Source organism: Lonchura striata, chromosome 11, assembly GCF_050655825.1.
Source record: "Lonchura striata isolate lonStrDom1 chromosome 11, ASM5065582v1, whole genome shotgun sequence".
NCBI lineage: Eukaryota > Metazoa > Chordata > Aves > Passeriformes > Estrildidae > Lonchura > Lonchura striata.
In genome coordinates, this window is record NC_140713.1 from 18849759 (window position 1) to 18870261 (window position 20503).

Below are 20503 nucleotides of genomic sequence, written 5' to 3' on the forward strand. Positions count from 1 at the left end.
TCACTTGAGTTCTTCAATGGCCTGGCAATTCTGCAAGCCTGAGATCAAACAATCGATTCCAGCTGGTGAAACACTGCTAGAGGTCAGCCTGCAAAACAGCAAGGAGGAAACGAGGAGATGAGGTCTCAGCACACTGAGACAGAATTTACTCCACTGATAGGAAAATTGCCCCATCTCAAATCCCAGACAGCACAGACATCAGGGCCAGGAAGTTTGGAGAGATTTCCACACCCCTGGCGTGCAGGGCTAAGAGGACTGGCCTGAGGCAGAGGATTGAACAAATAATAAATATGTGGAAAAGGTCCCAGCTGGACACACACCCCCAAGGTCACACATACCCAAATGTCTTCAGCTCTGGAAGGGGCAGCAGAATCCTGCCTAGCATTTCTGCTTCATCCTCATGGAGCTCCATGTGAGACCATCTGCAAGGAGGTAACAACAGCTCTGGGCTTTGTGCAGTGCTGGCAGGAGGTCTGTGCCAAGGCACAGCTAAGACACAGCAGTGCTGGGACCCTGGAGGAGTGACAACACTGACACTTGGCAAGGTCCCACGGGAGCTCCCAGCCATGGTAAGTGAGTATAGCTTGTCTGGGCACTGGGAAATTGAGATGATTCCAAAGGATACCCCAGCAAGCCACCAGGTCTGTGGGTCTTTCCTATTTTCCATTCAAACACTCCAAGAAGGGGACCCAAAAGCCAGGGACTGGGACCTTGCTCTGGCCTCTCTCGTGCCCTACTGTGTGCTCAGAGTGCTGCTCTCACCAGGACAAGCTGCTCCCCTCCCTAAAAATCCTTTACAACACCTGGTAACTCACCTCAGCTGCTGAAGCTGAGCACATTTTTCACAAAGCCTTTGGAAGAGGGAGTGCTTAATTTCTGGTTCGTACAGACCCAGTCTGCAGGACACAAACACACAGCACAACTGTCAGTGAGGATCAGCAGAGCCCAGTGCAGCATCTGGTGTCCCCCAGGGACACAATGAGGGACAGAGCAGGGCTTTCAAGAGCCCACCTGGGGCTTTCCTGCCATGTCTCATTTATGTCACAGTCCATGTAGAGGAACACAGCCCATCCCCACTGCCCAGGACAAGAGCTGCCTCTTCCTTCAGCTGCACAAAGGAAAAGGACACTGGTGCTGCTCTCTCTGCACAAGCCAGCATGCCTTAAGAGTCTTCAAAGTGCTCCTGATCCCTGTTTGCTCCCAGGAAGGTAGATGGATTTTTTTTGCCTTGTTTAGGTCCTGTGGGCCTGAGGGAGAGCAGCCCAAATGACCAAGCACATCCTTAAGGTTTCTTCTGCATGTGTGGCACAGAGGCACCCTGAGACTGAACCCGTGGAGCCTTACATGCTCTGAAGATACTTTCATCTCAGAGTAAAATTCAAAACAAGCATAAAATAATGATAAATGGTTGCTTTCTCACCTGCTAACGACTGATTCTGTCTTCTCCAGGCAGTGTGGGAATCTTATGACTAATTGGAAGAGGGTTTTATCTTTACAGATCCTGAAAAGTTAGAGATTAGAGAACAGCATAAACCTGTGAACTCCTGAGAGAATAAAATACTATTTTCCATAGGAAAAATCAGGAGGACTGAATGGAACAGGATGATGCTGGCACATGAAAGCTAATCACCCATCTCTGAAGGGGTTTGTAATCTTTAAACTACCTCCAAAACCAGCCTAAACTTGGCACCCTTTCTGCCAAGGGCAACCAGGAACATGGTCTCCTTCCCATTAAACCCGAGTTGTGCGACCACAAACCTTCTAAGCCCTTCTACCCACCAGCCATTTGGGTTAAAATTGGTTCAAGTGGGCAAATAGATCACAAATGAACTGGAGACAGTGAATAAACAACAGAAGAACCAGTGCTGGCTTCAATCTCATTTCCTTAAGAGTATCAGGCTAAAAGGAAATATCTGGAAGACCCCAGAACCTGAGGTGCCACTCACATGATCTCAGCAATGTTTCCAGAGGCCTGGGCAGCCAGCTCCAGAAGGTTCACGACTCTCTCCCTGCACACCCATGGCTCTTCTATGCTGCAAAGCAGAACACAGGCAGCTCTGCTTCATCCACACACTTGGATCCACCTCTGCCTCTGTCAGCTGAGTGCTCCTCGCTCCAAACACGTGGAAAGGTGGAAAGGCTGCTTGGCTTAGCAGAGCAATGTCTGCATGGGAAACAGGGCAGCCTGACAGCAGGCAGAAGCAGCCCAGCTTCCCTGCAGAGGAGGGGAGAATGTGCCACCCAAGCAAAGTGCAGGATGCTCTGGCAGTAGGAATGTGTCCACCAGAATGATCACCCTTCTTTGTGAGGATGGCAGGGGTCTGTAGAGCCTGCACAGTTTATGGCCAGAGCTCTACACCAGGCTCAGTGGGAATCAAGGAGATAAAGCCAAACACCAATAACAGAGTCAGCCACGGGAATTTCTCAGGCCAGTGCTCCCTGCCTTTGGAAGAAGCACGGTTCACTTTTTTCTTTTTTTTTTTTTTTTTTTTTTTTTTATGAAAGGAGATCTCAGAAGATCAGATCAGAATCTACAAAAGCACAATGACACGGTACCTGATTTTCAGCAGCCCCATATCCTTCCTCAGGGAATGCAGAAGTCTCTCTGCAGCTTGGATTGTCATGTTGTTATTTGAGGACCTAGAACCAAAGCTCACTGTAATGAACAGCTCACAGATGAACCCCCCCAAACGGGTCCAAGAGCCATTAACTCACGTGTACTCTGTCAGACCAGTGCACTTTTCCAGGAGCAAGAACAACTTTTCCAAGTGCTCTGGCTGAAAGTTGCACTCTGCCAGTCTGAAAGGACGAGAAAGAGAACAGCCTTTGTTCATCACAAACAGTTCAGGCTTTCTGAACTGGAAATATCAGGCAGCACAGCCTAACCCATAGAGAAAGAAGGATGGCACAAAGCCCTTAAACATATTTAAAAGTTTCAAAAAAACCCAACCAACCAAACAAACCCCCACCCCAAAAAAAAAAAAAAAAAAAAATACTGTGGCAACACTTCAAAAGCATCTGTTGAGATATTCTGGTAGAACATACCTGTATGCTACAATGGCACTGCTTTTTGTAGGACCCTGTCCTGTGACTGTAGGAACACCTACAGGTGCCCAGGTGAGGAACAGACAGTGGGGAAGAAAAGCAAGGGATGTGGGATTCTCTGTGGTGTGAGAAAGCTCTTCTCACAAGGTGAGTCAAAGGAAATGTATCAGCTGTTAGTTCAAAATACCACCATGCCAGGAGAAAAAAGAGGTTTTTTTCTGTCTTGTCCCTCAAAAAAGGACCACAGCTTTGCCAAAGAAATCACCACAAAAAGTCTGTAACATTACCTCAGAATCTTTCTTGGATCATCTCCGCTTGTCAGCTTGATGATTAAAGTTGCTTTGGAGCACAAACTGCACAGAGGAGACATAAGTGTAAGATTTAGACGGATAATTACTTTTACTAGTGTTCAGAATTTAATGATACCAAACTCCAGAAAATAATCCAAAATAGCAGTGACAGAGGTACCTGGCACAGCTCACCCCTCCCTAAAATAAACCAGCCCAAGGACATGCTTCAATAAGATCTCACTCATGCTAAATTGGCACAAAGGCAGCACTGGTGTTTGGAAAAGCAATTGTGACCTGTCCTGCTTTTATTTGCCTCCTCTGCACTCTCTGTTGAGCTCTGGGGAGAGGTACAACTTTAAAGTAACCCAAAGATTCAGCAGCCACACCTAACTGCAGGAATGAATGAAGTGTCCCTGGTTAAAGTGGTTCAGGACAGACCAGCTGCTCCCATGAACACAAACACTGATAAGGTCCCACAGATGTGCAGCACAGCCCAGTCTCATGACTGGAATCTGTGAGAAAAGCACTTTGTGCCAGAGCAACAGCTCCAGAGCCCATGGGATATTTTAGCTGAGAGGAAAGGAGATAAAATGCAAATCCAAGTAAAAGAACATGGGGAATTTCTATTGCCTCTGAAATCTCAACATACTGAAGAGAACCTTAGAGAGCAATGCTGGCTCCTGCCCTGAAGAGGTTCATTAACAAATATATACATGGCAATAATTGTTGGTACAGCTGAATATCTGTGTCTATACACAAAAATAACCTGGCCCTTTGAAATGGTAGTTCTGCTTGGCAGTTATGTTTGGCCATTCAAAATGGACATAAACCAAAGCTTTAGGCAGTTGAAAACATGGTCCTCATCTTTCTTACCTGAAGATCACAAACTTTCAATAATTAAAAGGAAAACAAGCAGGGAAGACTCATGAATGAATTAATTAATTAAAACAGTCACCTGACTTGAACATCAGTGGTGTTTCCAGATGTGACAAAGGCATTTATGAGATGTAGGACTCCATCCTGAGAAATCCCATTATGGCTGAGGCTGCACAGAAGGGGAGGAAGGATTTTCACCTGTCAGGAGTCAGGGCTGACCCCAGGCTCCTCAGGCACAGAAGCACAATTCAAGTTAGCACTGAAGACAGAGCAGTTTGTGGGGTGCTGGGCCCCTTCAGCTTTGCTCAGTCACTGAACTCCCCCAAGGCAGCACTGATGGCTTGGGGGACACAGGAAATGCAATTTTCCTCTTGCACTAGAGAGGCAGCAGCAGCTGGAACATTTACTGCCCCACCAGAAAGGGATGGGGAGAGGCTGTGTAGGGCACAGCTCAGCTCACACAGCTCAGCTCACAGCACCTTGGTCTTACTCAGAGAGGACACTACATCCAGAGGAGTGATGAACTGAAAGCTCTGGGGACTGGTCAGCTTCTGTCACACCACCCCACTCTGGGCAATGCTATTTCCTGCTGACTCTACTAAAAAGATTTTTGCTTATTTTCAGCAGGTTTTGGGTCAGACCCTGAGTCACCAAAGCCTGGTGGCCTCAAGCTGTGCTCATAGCTCACTCAGAGCTTTCCTCCTAAGGCAGGAGAAGGCAAGAAGCACAAGCAGCAGCTTCATGGAGGATCACACCAACACCCTTCTGCTCCTCAGATTCACTGTGTGTTCTCTTACTTGAGGGAACAGGTACCAGGCACTCGATGCAAGTGGTCCAAGAGGCACCTCAGGCCTTCATCTCCCAGCTGATTCCTGGAGAGGCTGAAAGGCAGAAGAACATGTGGCCAGCCAAAACTCAGCCTTTGAAACAGGTTGCCCAAAGAGGTGGGGGGTTTTCCTGTGCCTGGAAATATTCAAGGCCTGGTTGGACAGGGTTCTGAGAAACATGATCTAATTGAAGATGTCCCTGCTCATGACAGGGAGTTAGACTAGACAGCCTTTAAAGAGCCTTTCCAAAAAAAAAGGTATTCTGTAATTCTAGATTTCTTTTAAACAGCAATACTCTGCTGAGAAGCTTTGAAGAAAAAAACCTCAAATTTCCTGCACTTCAGTCCTAGCTTAGCAAAACAAGGTCTGTTTAAAACAAATCACTGCCTTATGAAATGACCTCATGCCTAAGCTCCAGAGCAAGCTCAAACTAAGAGCTCAGGTGATACTAAAAATGCCTCCAAAGAGCAAAGGAGTGAAAATTCCAAAGAAGTTGTCCCATCAGCTCAAAAGGACCTGTGTAATTCCCAACTGACTGTGTTTCTCAGCAGTCTGTATGAGCACACATACCCTTGCAGACAGGCTGGGAAACTCCAGGCAATGCTGAACCCCACAAACACAGCTCTCCCCCAGTGACCCTGCTCCAGAGCATGGTAACACCCCAAGCCCCACTTACTCTACTTCTGCCAGCCCCCCGTGCTGCTCCAGGATGCTGCAGAGCTCCTCCACCTGCCCTTCTCCAATGGCACAGCCTGTCAGCCTGTGTGAGACAGCAAGAGTTAAAGCATGGCCAGCAACCAGCTCAGCCTGAGCACTGAGAGCTGCCCACCAGCAGCTGCACCTTTACACCAGTCTCTGTGCAGCATTCCCATTTTTTTGCCATCTCCCTGGTGCTGGGACAGAGGCCTGTTACAGGCTCCTGTCCAGGGGAACTCTGGAGCCATCACTCCAGAGAGCTGCAGACACATCTCACATCACACAGATGTTTAAGTGGAGATTATCCCCCAGAATTTGAGGCACACATTTGGAAAATGCACGGATGAGGCCTCAATTCAGGTGCTCGTGCAGCAGAATTTGGTGCAACTCAGGATGGTCAAAAGCAGCCCAGAAAAAAAGGAGAAAAAGAAAAGCACCGGCCTCTGCCATCCCAGTGCATCCAAATGGTTCTGAATGGTACTTAAGCAGATGAATTGAGCCCTAGAGCTTAAACTACCAGCCCGAGCTCCTTGGCCACCAGCCCATGAATTCTCAGTACAAGAGGAAACCTGGCTCCCTGCACTTGTGCTTCAAACCCACCCCCAGTGAACTCAGAAACTGTTCTACACCGGTACCTGCAGAATGTCCTTGGGCTTTGCATGCTTGCTCCTAAATGCAAGAAGGCATTTTCACTTGACCTGAGGCAGACACAAAAGACAGTCCTTCAGCACTGATCTCCAAAGTTTTGTAGGCCCTTTAGGGCTGAGCTGCTGGGCTCCAAACAGTCTGAGTGTCTCACCGGACTTCCACCGCCCTGATCCGCTCGCAGAGGTTGATGGAGTTGAGGAGTAAAACAGCACAACGTGGGGACAAGGAGTTCTTCCTAATACTGTAAGGGAAGGGAGAGAAGGAACACTGAAATCAGCTCCTAAGAAGAGAGGCTCCCACACACACAGCCCAATTTTCCCATTCTTCATTTTGAGACACAAAAGATTGGATACATCCCACTTAACTCAGGATGAGGGAGCAAGCACCTAAAGTTTTGAGCATTGGCACTCAGTGCTCCTTTACCTAAAGGAGAGTCTCCTTTAGTCCCCTTTGACTAAAAAGGGAGGACAGACCAAGTACTTACATTGAACTACTCCTCCTTTGGGGCTACTGGACTAAAGGTATCCCAAACTGGAATCTGGGCAATCCTGTCTGGGCAAACTCAGACTCATGAGACCCTGCAGGTCCTCCATGCTACAACACCTTGCAAAAGATGGCCAAGCTCCTTCTGGAGCTTTTAGTCCACTCAGTGGAGAGCCCTATTCCCTGACAGGGCTTCCCTGGCCTGAATTGCCCTCTGCTAAATATCATTAAAGTGCTGCTTTACTTCTAGAAACAAGAAAGGAATGGGTGTGAAAGCATTTCTGCATTATTTTTGCCTTGCTTGTTTAGTTTACAATTACTGATTAATGCTCCTAAGATCTGCTGTGGCATTAACACTTTCCAAACCAATGTTTCATGGCAGCAGTCAGAGCAGGGACCACAAACATTACCTCAGTAGTGAGAGATGACAGAGGGATGGCAGAAAGCTCAGTAATCTCTCGATGCTCTGGTCACTCAGTGAATTTCCAGACAGACTGTAAAACATGGATGGAAACAAAACCCAGGGGAAATTGTTTCAATTCCTAATTATTCCTGTAACATTTACATGGACATGCACGCACAAATGGGCAAATTCTGTAAAAGGACATGTCCAGAAATGCCATGAAAACTGGGCAAGATTTAGTCCTTACAGCCTGATCTTTGTGTTTCTTTATATCCTACAGCCAATCAACATTCCAGTTTCAAGAGTCTTACTTTTCCATTATTGCACATTTACAAAATTATGCTACTGATGTCTTTCATGCAGGCAATAGGGGAATTAAGTTATTTTTATTACTCAGTTTTTGTTCTGACCAGCACTCTAATTTTCTTGGTGGCAAGCTCCTGCCTGGAGTGAGCAGCCCTTCAGGAGCAGCGTTCATGGCTTAGTGGGCCAGGAGCTCTTGCTCTGTACTACAAGCTGAGTTCTCAAGGAATAGAGGACAACAATTGTTTCTAGACACAGGACTGAGGAAGATCACGAGAACACACACATGTTCTGGGGCCTTTACACACTTGTGTGGTAGGCTTAGGAGAGGCCAAGTTCTCTTTGAGACAGGACAGTAGAAAGTCTGGGTTTAGTCAAGCATCTGGGTGAAGATGTGGTGAGAGGGGAGCTGGTGTACACCAGCTGCCACCCTGAACATCAGATCTGGGGTTTGAACATCAAATCTGTGACTGGGGCTGGGGAGACAGACAGACAGACAGCCAGGCTGACTTACTCGATTTCTGTCAGTTGGGGACATTGAGCCAGTATCTGGCACAGCCTGGTGACATCCTCCAGACCCACTCTGCAGTCCCTGAGACTGAAGCAAACAAAGCACTCAGGGAGCTGAACATGAGCACAGGATGCCACCAGCCCCTGCACATCCCAAAGCCTCACATCCAGACAAGGCCCATGCTGACCCTCTCATGGTCTAGGACTAAGAAATCAAAACCTGGGACAAGCAGATGACTTCACCATCCCTGAGATAATTCGAGAGAGCCAGTCCACCAAAATACCAATACTTTGGGTGCTGCCTCCCTGGTGCCACATCATTGGTGATTCAGTTGTCTCAGGAGACTGGACAGCATCTTTCCCTGCTCAGCACTGTCTTGGCTCTCCTAGAGGAAGGCTGGAAATGGTGCCTCCTCTGTCCTTCTCCAGGAAGGAAATCCTAGAAGCCCTTTTGGGTGACAAATTGGCAGGTCTCCATGGGATGAGTGTAGCAGTCACACAGATCTGTCTCTCATTATTTATGGATAGAATCTTCCTTGCTGGAAAGCAGGACAATCCCCTCAAACCAAGCAAAAGATGCACTATTTCTTTTCCTCTCTGAGGAAGCACAGCTGGGGGATGGCTCTGTCCCACACACCACACTGCCCTGAAGACACAGACCCCCTCAGCTATCTCCCCCTGCAGAGCTGGAGAAAAGGGAAGGGGGCTGCCATACCGAAAGCACTGTCCTTGTGCTTCCTGCTTGGGATGTGCCAGGGAGCCACTTCTCCATCTGCTGGCACTTCTGGGGAGAGAACAGTTTAGCCCATGAGCTGTGCTGATGGCCCATGAAGGGGGTGAGGTGGCGGCAGTGGCCTCCTGTGCCAATCTGCCTTCCCCCACCACCTGCCAGAAGGAGGTTCAGCCCATTCCCAGAAGAAAAAAGAGCCTTATTAGCCCTCTTCCAGCATCCAGAGAGCTCTGCAGCCACTCAGCCCGTGGGCCTCTGCTGTGTCCTGGCCAGCAGGGCGATGGCTGCAGCCTGTCTCAGCAGCTGGGCACTGCTGGCTGCTCCACGGCCTCCTCCTCCCATCAGCCATGGAAAAGCTCAGTGGGCTTCCCCCACCCTGGCTGGATTCTGGCTCTTTATGGACACACCTCAGGGACCCACAGGTCACCTTCTGTTTAGAATTTCATGGGAAGTTTAAAAGACTTGTATGAGTGGGGATGATTTTACCTGACTCTTTCCCAAAAGGTCAGATGAACCACCTGTGTGTGCCCGAAGCTGTAACCAGAAAAGAACGTCATCAGCACGGAGTTTGACAACACAAGCTCCTGTATCACTCCTCAAAAGCCACAGCCTGAGGTTTTAAACAGCAAAAGAATATAAAAAGTACTCCTGGCCATACCTGAGGCTCATTGTTTTAATGTGTTCCAGTGTAGTTAATGACTGAGCTAAGAAAAACACAGAGTCGAGGGAGATCTGGTTGTTGTTAAACCTGCAGGAAGAAAAAATGAAATCAGCTGCTGCAAGCAAAACTGATAAAAATAAACAGCACAGCACAGAACAGTGATCCTTGTGCAGCACTCCCAGGCTGCTGCTTTGCTACTTTCTGCCTGTGTTTCCTGCTAGAGTTGTGCAGGCACAACTCGCTGCCATATATTATAAATTCATCCCTCACTTTTAGTGCTCAGAGAATCACAGAATAACCATGGCTGGAATGGATCTCTAGGGCTGATCTAGTGAAACTCTCCTGCTCAGAGGAGGGTCAGCATGGAGGAGACTGCTCAGGACATTGTACAGCTGGGGTTTTATCACCTCCAAAGACACAGAATTCAGTCTCTCAGGGCAACTTGTTCTTGTGAGATTGTCTGTAACTGGAATAGTCTTGGCTTGAGACAAGTCCAATTAATCAGACAGGAGCAATAAAAATTTTTTTCGACAGTGCAGAATGGTGCCATACTCCTTAAGCCACAGTCCTGTACAGAGCCCTTGCAATGGGAGTGCAGGTGAAATACCCAGATAAACACAAGCCACCAGATGAATTCAGAATCCACCACTGAAGCTGGATCTCCCCAGCACCTCCCTTCCTTCCAAGCTGATCTCCTCAGGAGAGAAAGAACTGCTTCCCCTGCCAGTGAGGAACTTGAAGAGGAAAAATTCAGTGAGTTGCTAAAGACCTCAGGCTGTGTCAGAAGCAGCCACACCTGACAGAAAACCACCTGTCCCTTCATGGAGGAGCGAGCACAGAGGCTCCTGGGCACTGATCTCAGTCAGGCTTCAAGAGGAGTCAGACCAGACAGCACAGTGCACCTGCCCAACACAGAATATTCTGCACTGATTGTGAAGAGCCCTTCCCAAACGTGCACTGTGCTTCCACAAACAATACTTCTCAAAACCCAGTCCATGCATAAGGAAAAAACAGGGGCTACTCACTTGAGAGAACGTAACATTTTCAGTTTTGGGAGGCACTGAAACAGCTGCAAAAGTCCCTCATCTCCCAGATAATTCTGTGATAGGCTAGGATTTAAAGAAAGGCATTTAATTTTCACAGTAAAAAACCCCAGTAGGCACCATCAGCTCCATTATCTGTATATACAGCCACACATTCCAGCAGGCTATGCCTCTACCCCACTCTCTGTACAACACAACACTGCAGAACAAACAAGTGGCATTTTCTCAGCATCCCAAATGGCTGCAGGTGAACACCACGGGAGCTAAGGAGGACTCACTCCAGCTCAGAGATGTGGCCACACTCCTTCAGGACTGCACACACATTCTTCAGGTCACTGGCTTGAAAATTACAGTCTGTCAGTCTATGGGGAAAAAAAATAAATCAATCATCCAGGTCTGCAGGATTTCAAACAGGGTTGTAAACTTCACTCCTCTGAAAACTAGAGAATCATTGAAGAGATAATAATGAAATTAAACAATCCCCTTGAAATGCCTTGCTGCTTACCAGCTCCCACAGAGTCTCCAGGTGATGGGCCAGCCCTGCCTGGCACTGCAGGTCCCTGTGTCCTTTGTAAGGCACAGGGTGGGCACCAGGTCCTAGCCCCTTGCCAGGGGCTGCAGCTGCCTTGGCAGCTGGGAGATTCCCAGTTCTCTTGTGAGTCACCTCTTAGGGATGCAGGCTGCACTGGACATGCATGGAATACAATGAAAATCGGCCAGGGTACCTTATTTTTTGGGAAGTGGTTGGTGTCTGATTTTCCTCCCCATGTTGTTGGTCATCAGAGAACACAGGCTCTTCCCTAAGTGAGCAGAAAACCAGACAAAGGTGAAACTCTTTTGCTTTAGCAGATCCCTGGCTCCAGCCCACGCCTGTATCTTGCCAGCTGCAAGCTCTCCTTTTCTACCCAAATATTTGAGCATGCAGGCAACTGGAGAGAAGGGCAAAGAGATATTTCTATCTAAGTTTGATGGAGAATTCAGCTGGATTTTGCTGAATTTAGCTTTTGCCTAAATAAGTTTTGTGAAGAGCCTGTACAAAAATCTGACTGTTCATAATTAAATGGAACTGTCTATGACTAACCAAACTGTGAGACTGTAACTAAAGCTACAATTATAAACAGTAAAACTATAACTAAATCTGACTATTCATAACTAAATGGAACATGGAAAAACTAAAATATCAGAGTTTGAAATGCCACCTGGTGCCTTAAAGGAGTCCACAGATTGTCTGTCTCGGGCTGTCACTCTCTTTCAAGCACAGCCACTGGGTTGTGCCTGTAAAAGTGCTGCTCTTTCTCTCAGGCTAAGGGGTGGAATGCAGTTATTCCATGGGAAATGCTATTTTACAGCGAGCTCAGTCCACAGAGAACAAGGGTATATAGTGAAACTAAAATTCCAGGAGCAACAGGAAACCATTTCTTGGTCAAAGCCTTCGGGCTGAGCTGTTTTAACCATAATTTTATGAAGGGAAAAGCTAAACTCCAAACATCTCCTGATTTAGGAATACCATGATCCAGAATGCATAGTGTTCTTTACTGCAGGGATCTGTGAATCTTTTCAGAATTTGGTGTGGCATTCACTTGGTTTTTTACCCTCACTATTACCAGCTAGCACGGGTGTCATTAAACAGCCTGCTCTGCTTAGGATGCTGTGGGATGCAATGTGCTCTAGAGACATAAAACACTACAGGAGGCAGTGACAACTTTTCAAGCGGCTGAGGAAGCCAGGAGACAGTTCTAATTTAGATTTGGGGGCTGGGGTGGGAGGCAGGAACTGCTGTGAAGTAGAGTGTTACCCTTGGTACCTACACAGGATGCAAGAACTAAACAGGATGCTGAGATAACACCATTTGTGCACACACAGCCTACCTAGGAGGAAGGGAAACACACTCCCTGTCTTCTCGAAACCTCAGGACTGCAGTATCATGACCAAGGCTGTGAAAAAGAGAAGTAATCAATCAATGTCACGGTTTGGTTATTTACAGGATTTCTTGTTTGGTTTCATTCTGCAAAACCCTGGTGACACCAATCACTTGTGCTTAAAACAGTCCCAAAGCAAGAAAAAATAATCTCCATCGGTTTTAAACCCTGATTGGATCAAATTATGCAGTGTCTGATGATCCAGTTTCTCTGAATCACTAGACAAAGCACAGATGAAATTGCTGTACTTGAGTGTTTTCAAGTGAAAGTAATAAAGGAGAATTTCAGTGCTGCTCCAGGAGGTGTCACCAGCTCTCACGCTCTGCAGAGATCCTGTCTCCAAACCTTCCCAAGGCAGAGAGCAGGGAAGCATTTTAAAACTCCCCCATGCATGAGAGGACAGGCAGATTTGTAAGCTCAGATTGTGGCACGATCAGCTCACAGCCCTGTGTCACCAAGTGCCAGCGCCAGGAGCCACCTTGGGACACGCTTTGCATCCTGAGGTGACTCAAAAACCTCAGGATACAACTCCCAGCCTTGTACATTGGATTAACCCTAGGCATGATTCAAGACCTACATACCTGACCTGCAGCTCCATCACCTTCTGGCAGGTATTTACTGACTTCAACAGGCTGCAAATGCCACTGACAGAGAGGCGGTTTTGGCTGAGACTAAGAAAGAAAAAGGCAATGAGCTGGTCCCTGAAATCCCACAGGATTGTGCTGTCCTGGGAAGCAGCTACCAGTGCTCTGCATGCTTGAAACCATTTCCCTTCAGAAGAGGGCAGGTTGGCTTTGGACAAGGCAACACTTACTTCAGCTGCTTTGAAATCGAAATACAGGAGAGGCTTTCCAGCAGACAACTGCAGCCTTCATCTCCCAGCTTGTTGCCTGATAAACTGAAGCATTTTCCAGTTAGTGGGGACTGATTTGAGCAGTAAAAACAAAGCCCTCAAAACCTGCTTGCTTTCCCTTTCCTACAAAAAATTGCTTTTTTGCCTGGACTGTTCTGTCTCAGATCAATCTTCCCCGCTTATTTCTACATGAATCAACTTCAGACAAAAAGTTTTAGCCCTTGGGCAACATGATTCATGTTTTAGACCCAAACCGTCTTGCTTTAGGAAATCTATGATCTTTAAGGCCCTTTCCAACCCAAACCAGTCTGTGATCCTGTGATCCCCTGGTCCACATCACCTGCCTAGAGCCACTCAACAGGAAGGAAAGGAGGAACTTACTCCACTTCAGAGAGACAGGGACAGCTCTGGAGAATGGCCACAATCATCTTGGCATGTTGGGGAAACAGCCTGTGATCCTGCAAGCTGTCAACAGGAAGGCTTGGTGAGCAGTGAGGGGGATGGGGGTGCCCCTGGCTGGGCCAGATAGGATTTCTATTGTCATTTTTATTTACTGATTCAGGTTTATTTCAAACTTTTCCACATGTGGGAATATCCTCTGTCCTTAAGGATGAACACACCTGTTTCTCTGGCTCTTCTACAGTACCTGTCATCTGCAAATCAAATGCACCAGCAGGATTCTGTGTCTACTCTTACCATAAATTCACATATCTAGATGGAATTATGTGTTCTTTATTCTCTTCCAACTTCAAATCCGGAGATCTGCAAACAAGCAAAATATTTGGCTTTTAGTATGCTTTCATGAAATATCTGACAATTTGGGTCCCACTTAATATTTCCCAGCAGAAACCCCCAGGTCTGTGCTCTGTGTCTTGCAGCAGTTTTGCAATAAGAACACGGCACCTCAGCTTACTCTAAAGAGCTGCTGTCATGGAACTGGCTGTAGGTGTGGGTGCAAACCCAGCTATTTTTGGTTACATTTCCCATTGCTCAGGCAGATGCAAGGGCAGTGGGCACCAGCTGTGCTGTCATTGTGGTTTATGGTGACACCAATGGCTTCGGTCAGCATTAACTGAACACAGGAACCACAAGTGCAGTGTCTCACCTTTGAGCTTTCCCAGATGTGCCAGAAAAATAAATAATCATGGTGTCCACCCTGAAAAAGAGACCCAGGTCAGTATTAGGAAAGAGGTGGGAGGATGCCATTTATTTAGCAGAGGTGTTTGGTGAGGACCAAAGCTGTTGCCTGGATGCTGAGGAGAGTTTTACATCTCTCTCACCAGCTCACTGGCAGAGCCAAGCAGCAGCCACGTGCTCAGAGGGGAAAGGACACTGCACTCAGTGCCAAAGGACACCTTGAGCTGGGACTGCAGATGAGACAGGTACACCCTAAAAAAGATTGGGCCAGGATTTTTTTTTTTTTTTTTTGCAAGACCAGAAGTTTGTTGGAAAAAGATTCGGTAGGAACTCCCTTCCAACAAGAAAAATAAGAAAAAGCCATATGCAATTTGGGTTACACCAGGGATTACTTTGACCTGTTAAACTTAGAACATAAGACAACCACAAGAGCCAGGATGATTTAAAAAAAATCTACCCTTTGTCAAACCGGACACACGAAAACCCCAAAACCTGTAATTTAAAGGAATGCAGTGCTAGAGCTAAATTCACACATTTTCACTAAACTTAGCTGACTGATAGCAAATTTCTGCCAGTTAGTACAGAATTTCCTTTCTGATATATTGCAGAGCTTAGATGCAAGTTTAAATTCTGTTATACGAGAAGAAATACCATACCCTGCAAACGGTTTTATAGACCAAGGATAAAAAGACCTATTAAAATACAAAGAGGAAGTACATGGTATGATGAATTCACATTTTGTTTCCAATAGAAAAGAAAAAATGAGTCAAACTGATTTTGTTCACTTCAATTAGCTAACAATTAAGCTGAAAAACAGTGTCCATTTGAAGTCAGCATCTAAAGAAACAACCTACTTGCTTTTGTAAGAGCTCCCATGTACTGATACCTGGCACAGAGTTCAGTAACATTTTGACACACGATGCCTTCCTTTGCCAAACTGAGAACAGCATTCAAGGAAAGATGGTTGTTGCTCAGGCTGTGAACATGAGGAAAAATACAATTTCAGCTGCTGGACCCCACAGCATCTTCTTTTGTTACACAAATGCTCTCTGCTCTGTTCCCCAAACCTCCTGAAGCACACGATCTTTTAATAAGGGTATTTCTCAAAAACTTCTGAAATTTCCATCTCGGACTCAACAAAAGCATTATCAGATCACAATTTTTTCTCTGCAAGCTGTAGCTCCCATGAATTTAGACTCAGAGATAACTCTTCCATGTGCAGCAGAATGATCATTAACCAGTTTTGGGTTAGTTAGTGGAGGTAGCTCATACCTTCATGATTACACCACTGATCCACAGTGCAGTTCAACTCTCACTACAACAAATCCAATTTAATTATAGCTTATTAAAGCAGGGAGGCCTGAACACAATCCCCCAGCCTCTGAGGATTTATTCTTTAATTGCACATTTGTTCTATTTCTTGTTGGGCCTCATTAGATATGAAACACAAACTCTTGCTTCTACAAATCCTCTGCTTGTTCTCAGGGCCATTCCTGAGAGCCTCAAAGGAACCATCCCTGAGAACAGCAGTGTGTGTAACAGAGATGGGTGAGGGAGTGGGGATGGCAAATGACACTGTTTTCCTGCCTTTTCTGTTCCAGGCTGGTGTTCTCTACAAGCTTTTTCCAGCGTGCCCAGGAAAGCAAGAGCAGCAGATACATTCCTCCTTTCCTCCCTCCTTCTGCCATGCTTTTAAACACTTCTAACCACACTGCAAAGCCAGTGATTAATTCCTGGATGGGATCCAGCAATGACTGCAAGTATTTTGGATTCACCTGCTTGCACCTGAGGGTGTGTGGAAGACTTTTAAAAGCAGAGTGTCTCCCTTTCAGCTGGGGTGGGCAGGGAGTGCTCTGGTTCTGTGGCTCTGTGTTTATCCCTGTCCTGTCACACAAACTGCACTCAAGACTCCAGCACTTAGAGCAGCTCTGCTGCTGCTTCAACTGCCCCTGGCAGCTCTTCAAAGACTTTAAATCCCTGCAGCCATGCTGGTTCTCTCCACCTAAAAAGCTGCAGATCCATGCTGGGAGTTTTGCTAGCAGTCTGCTCCTCTCAGTCAGCTCTGGACAGCCACAGGAGCATCAGAAGGAGCAGCACAGGAGGAGAGGGCTTGGAAAGGCTGGGGAGACTCTGATGGAGCCACCCTCCCCTAATCAGAGGTGAGATACCTCAACCTGAGCCTCACCAAGGGGAAGAGAAGAGGAAAAGTCAAGCTAGGCACTGAGCTGAGCACAGCCACTGTAATTCCTGGAGAGGTGTCAGTGGTGCCAGGACTCCCTTGGGATGATTTTAAAGGAACAGGATAGGCTCAGCCTCACAGTTCTTATCTCAAACTGAGTCCACTGCAATGTCTGTGCCTCAGCTTGGTGCCCCACATCTCTGAGCTATGCTTGGCTTCACAGTAGCCAAGGTTAAGCCATTTTTACTCACTCTACTTTCTTCAGCTTTTCCATTCTGGAAAACAGGTCCATCACCCTCTTCACTTCTGGATCCTGTATCCGATTGCCCTGCAAGCTGCACAGGATTCATTTGCATTAGAATCCCAAGGAAGAAATGGTTGATTTGATGGCCATTGCCACAATGCACTCACTTTATTTCCTCAAGATGGGGGCACTGTGATGCAGCCTGGACCAAGTTAGTCATCCCCTCAGCTGTGATGGTCCCACCTGTCAGCCTGGAAAGAGAAAGGATCACTCAAACCAAGCAAAGGGAGGACTAGGATCCCCTGCAGCACACGGCAAGTCTGTCTCAGAGCCATGCCTGCAGCATGTGCCCAGCATACAGACACTGAGGCAGCAGCCTGGCTCTGCCACCTGCACCCAATTTCATACTTCTTTTCCAGCAGGGCAACACAACCCTGCTCTTGATGCCAGCACAAAACAAGAGCCACGTGTGTCTGTGCTGCTCTGTGAAGCACTGTTACCCTCACACCCTGTACAGAGCAGATCAACCTGGGGTGAGCCAAAGTCATGGAACAGAGAACAGACAAGAAGGGAGAAGGCAATGGTGTTACAAGCAGACTTACTCTAGTTTCTTCAGGTTCCCCATTCCTTGTAAGCCCTTTGAAAGAGCAGCAGCAAAGTCATCACCACATCTCCTGCTGCGAAAGCTGAAATGTGAAGAAAAGGGGAAAAAAAATAAACACACCAAAAGTAGATATTCTCATTTGCTTGCAGGATTCACCCTTCCTTCGTATTGAAAAGAAATGCCTATCATCTTCCCTCTTATCTAATGCATTAACTACCCTGTTGTTCAGCTTAATCAAAATGGAAAAACAAACAAAAATAAAGCCAGAATGGATTTATCACCTTTTTTTCCTCCAATCACTCATAAATGCATTATTTCATATATTTTTTCAGTACTGAAGTTATGCTGTTCCGATCAAATTTTCTCACATCATCTCTCTCTGTTCTAGAACAAACTTGAGGTTTGACCTTCCAATCCCTTAACCCTTCTCCCCACCCAGCAGCTCACAGCACTCATTGTGTTTACCTCAAGTGTTCCACATTTTTACAGCCAGCCAGAACCTCCAGACAGTCGGTGTCCACAAGACATCCTGCAAAATCCAAACAAATCAAATCCTGGCCCGAGTTTATGACAAAAACCAAAGCCGACATGTCCAGTGTTGTCAGTCTGAAGTTTTTAAACTCATACTTGAAATTCAGCAGGCTCCCAATGTGCTGGGCTACTTCAAGGTTTTGTGTTTCAAAGGTGCAGTGGCAGAGCTCAAGGACCTTAGGTCCTGACAGATGAGTGGCTGCCAGTTTCCTGAGAGACTGCAGGATCACATCCTGCTTTTCCTGCACCCAAGCTTCATCTTGCTCTGCCAGCAGCATGAGGAATGTTCTACACTCTCTTGACGACAAGCCTGAGAGAAATATGTGAAAACTCTCCATAAACTCGGTCTTTGTCTCATTCTTTAAAGTCCACTTTGATTTCAAGAAGAACTTCTTCTTCAGGTAGTTCTTGTCCACCCTCCTACTCACCATGAGACACAGTGCTGCAAAAAACTCCTGCAAGCTCAAGTGCACAAAGGCATAGCCAACCTCTGGGCAAGTGCCACTCGTCTTCACCTCAAAGGCAGTCAGCAATCCATGCAAGGAAGCAAATTCCTTCACATCCTCAGGAATATCGCTGACATAAAACACAAGTTTCTTCTCTTCCAGGCCTCTCAGTGCAAGATCAAACAGACCCAAAATGGCCTTTCTGTTACAATTCAGCTGAGTCTCCTCATCACAGTCTCCTCGCTGCTTGTTCAGGAAGATGAGAAACATTTTGATATAAAACTGTGTCATAGTCTGAGGAAGCTCCACACTCATCTTTTGTTTGAGGAACAAATACTCCAAGCAGATGCATACAATGTTACACAGAGCAGGGATGAAGCACATGCTGAGGAGTTTGGTGTTGTTCTTCACATGAGCAATAGCTCGTTCTCTGAATGAATGCTGACAAAAATAGTGGCTAACATATTCCTCCACCTTCTCATGGTCAAATCCCCCAATTTCTGCCAACACACCTACTGTATATAATAAGAAGTCAGGTAACCTCTTGGGTCGGCTGGTGACCAGCACTGTGCAACCAGGCAGGAGGTTCCCATGACAGAGGTCTGCAAAGAGCTGGGATATGGACATAGGGGAGGTAAGAGCTGGGCCTCTCTTAGAGGAGGATGACACATCCATGTTAGCTGCAAACTCATCCAGGCCATCAAAGATGATCAGTGTCTGCTGGGCATTCTCCAGGAGGGCCTGGAACACCGCATCGGGGCTGTCCTCTGGCTGAAGGAACATGTCAAACAAAAGCTCCTGCAGGGTCAATTTTCCTTTTAACAAATTCAGCTGCCGAAACTCGAACAAGAAAGTGAAGAGAAACTGAGGTAGGACACCTTCTGCCCATTTCTGACAAATCCTGTGCATTAGCCTGGTCTTGCCTATCCCTGGTTTACCAAACAAAAAGATCACCTTGGTGGTGTGCGACGGGGCCTCACTACAGAGCAGATCTGACACTTTCACAGCTGTGTCTGCACATTCCTCTGCCTCAGGAGCACTTGCCATGTCCTCTCGGGGTTTCTCTGTTCTCTCTTTCAAGCGAGGGGCTTTGCTCTGATGAATGACAACGTTGACAAAGGTTTGGTTGAAAGGCAGTGGCTGTGTTTGTTCCTGTGCTTCTGCTGCCCTCCTGCTTCCGTATCTCTGGCAGACAGAATTGATGAGGAGATGCCGGTACTTCACAAATGCATCTAAGAGAGAAGACAACAGAGGGGGTATGAGGGTGAAAAAGTTAGTTGTGAGTCACATCATATCCAAAATACTACCACTTATAGGCAGAGAGTGGCCCTGATCAGAGGTTGCTGGGTAGAAATGACAAATTTTGAACTCCTGAAAATAACCTATAACTCTTCTTAATTTTTCACAGGGACCAAAGAAAAACAACATTCAAGAAAAAGATGAGACAGATTTATATGAAAACTAAACCTTATTATCTCTAAGATGAGAATTAGGTGTGTGTGTATTATGCATATTATTCCCTGTTCACTAGCTCGCTCTTCACTATGCTGGCCTCTTAACGCTGGAAGTTGATTTCCTGGGTGTTTCTGCAATGACATTAAATAGGTCCTTTCCTCAGAGGGAAGCCCAGCACAGCTTCTGGAATATCCACATACCCAGTCGTCGCTGTTTGGCATCTTTGTCACTCCCAGAGCTGCTGCAGCGGCGGCGGCGAGCAGACCCTGAAAATGGAAAGGTCAGAACCACATCAAAAGTGCATTTTGAATGGCAGCGTGTTAAAGCTGGGCAAGACTCTCCATGCAGCAAAGCATTTGGGGAGTTGAAGAGGAAAAACTGGACAGACAAAGCTATTTGTAAGCTCAGGCTGTGATTACAGAATTGCTTCTTCTGAGATGGGCCACAAGCACCTCACTGGTGAGTCTGTTTGCAGGCTGGATGATGCACCTGCCTCACTTTGAACAGAGGAACTGCTCTGATATCCTGGGGAACCTGGCAGGGAATATCTGTTTCTGGGGAATGCAGGGCCCACAGATTCTCAGGGCTGTTTATGGTGGTTAATTTCCTGGACTGTCAAA

At 46.7% G+C, this 20503-nt stretch overlaps 1 protein-coding gene across 3 annotated transcripts in view; it reads right to left on the reverse strand.

The window, feature by feature from the left end:
* The window catches only part of NLRC5 (NLR family CARD domain containing 5), a 38741-nt gene that overhangs the window by 10631 nt on the left and 7607 nt on the right, over positions 1 to 20503 (reverse strand). For all 3 annotated transcript variants that reach the window (XM_085589818.1, XM_085589817.1, XM_085589819.1), the window contains exons 5-37: positions 20084 to 20149; positions 17917 to 19660; positions 17450 to 17533; positions 17015 to 17098; positions 16855 to 16938; positions 15311 to 15400; positions 14393 to 14443; positions 13984 to 14049; positions 13669 to 13752; positions 13249 to 13332; positions 13016 to 13105; positions 12384 to 12449; positions 11241 to 11315; positions 10794 to 10877; positions 10498 to 10581; positions 9470 to 9559; positions 9298 to 9345; positions 8797 to 8865; positions 8086 to 8169; positions 7276 to 7359; positions 6534 to 6623; positions 6370 to 6432; positions 5715 to 5798; positions 5009 to 5092; positions 4291 to 4380; positions 3333 to 3398; positions 2716 to 2799; positions 2557 to 2640; positions 1947 to 2033; positions 1421 to 1501; positions 816 to 896; positions 339 to 422; positions 5 to 88 (exon numbers count right to left, since the gene is read on the reverse strand). In XM_085589818.1, coding sequence (XP_085445944.1) covers positions 5 to 88; positions 339 to 422; positions 816 to 896; positions 1421 to 1501; positions 1947 to 2033; positions 2557 to 2640; positions 2716 to 2799; positions 3333 to 3398; positions 4291 to 4380; positions 5009 to 5092; positions 5715 to 5798; positions 6370 to 6432; positions 6534 to 6623; positions 7276 to 7359; positions 8086 to 8169; positions 8797 to 8865; positions 9298 to 9345; positions 9470 to 9559; positions 10498 to 10581; positions 10794 to 10877; positions 11241 to 11315; positions 12384 to 12449; positions 13016 to 13105; positions 13249 to 13332; positions 13669 to 13752; positions 13984 to 14049; positions 14393 to 14443; positions 15311 to 15400; positions 16855 to 16938; positions 17015 to 17098; positions 17450 to 17533; positions 17917 to 19660; positions 20084 to 20149 — 4273 coding nt within the window. The remainder of the gene's footprint in view (positions 1 to 4; positions 89 to 338; positions 423 to 815; positions 897 to 1420; positions 1502 to 1946; positions 2034 to 2556; positions 2641 to 2715; positions 2800 to 3332; positions 3399 to 4290; positions 4381 to 5008; positions 5093 to 5714; positions 5799 to 6369; positions 6433 to 6533; positions 6624 to 7275; positions 7360 to 8085; positions 8170 to 8796; positions 8866 to 9297; positions 9346 to 9469; positions 9560 to 10497; positions 10582 to 10793; positions 10878 to 11240; positions 11316 to 12383; positions 12450 to 13015; positions 13106 to 13248; positions 13333 to 13668; positions 13753 to 13983; positions 14050 to 14392; positions 14444 to 15310; positions 15401 to 16854; positions 16939 to 17014; positions 17099 to 17449; positions 17534 to 17916; positions 19661 to 20083; positions 20150 to 20503) is intronic.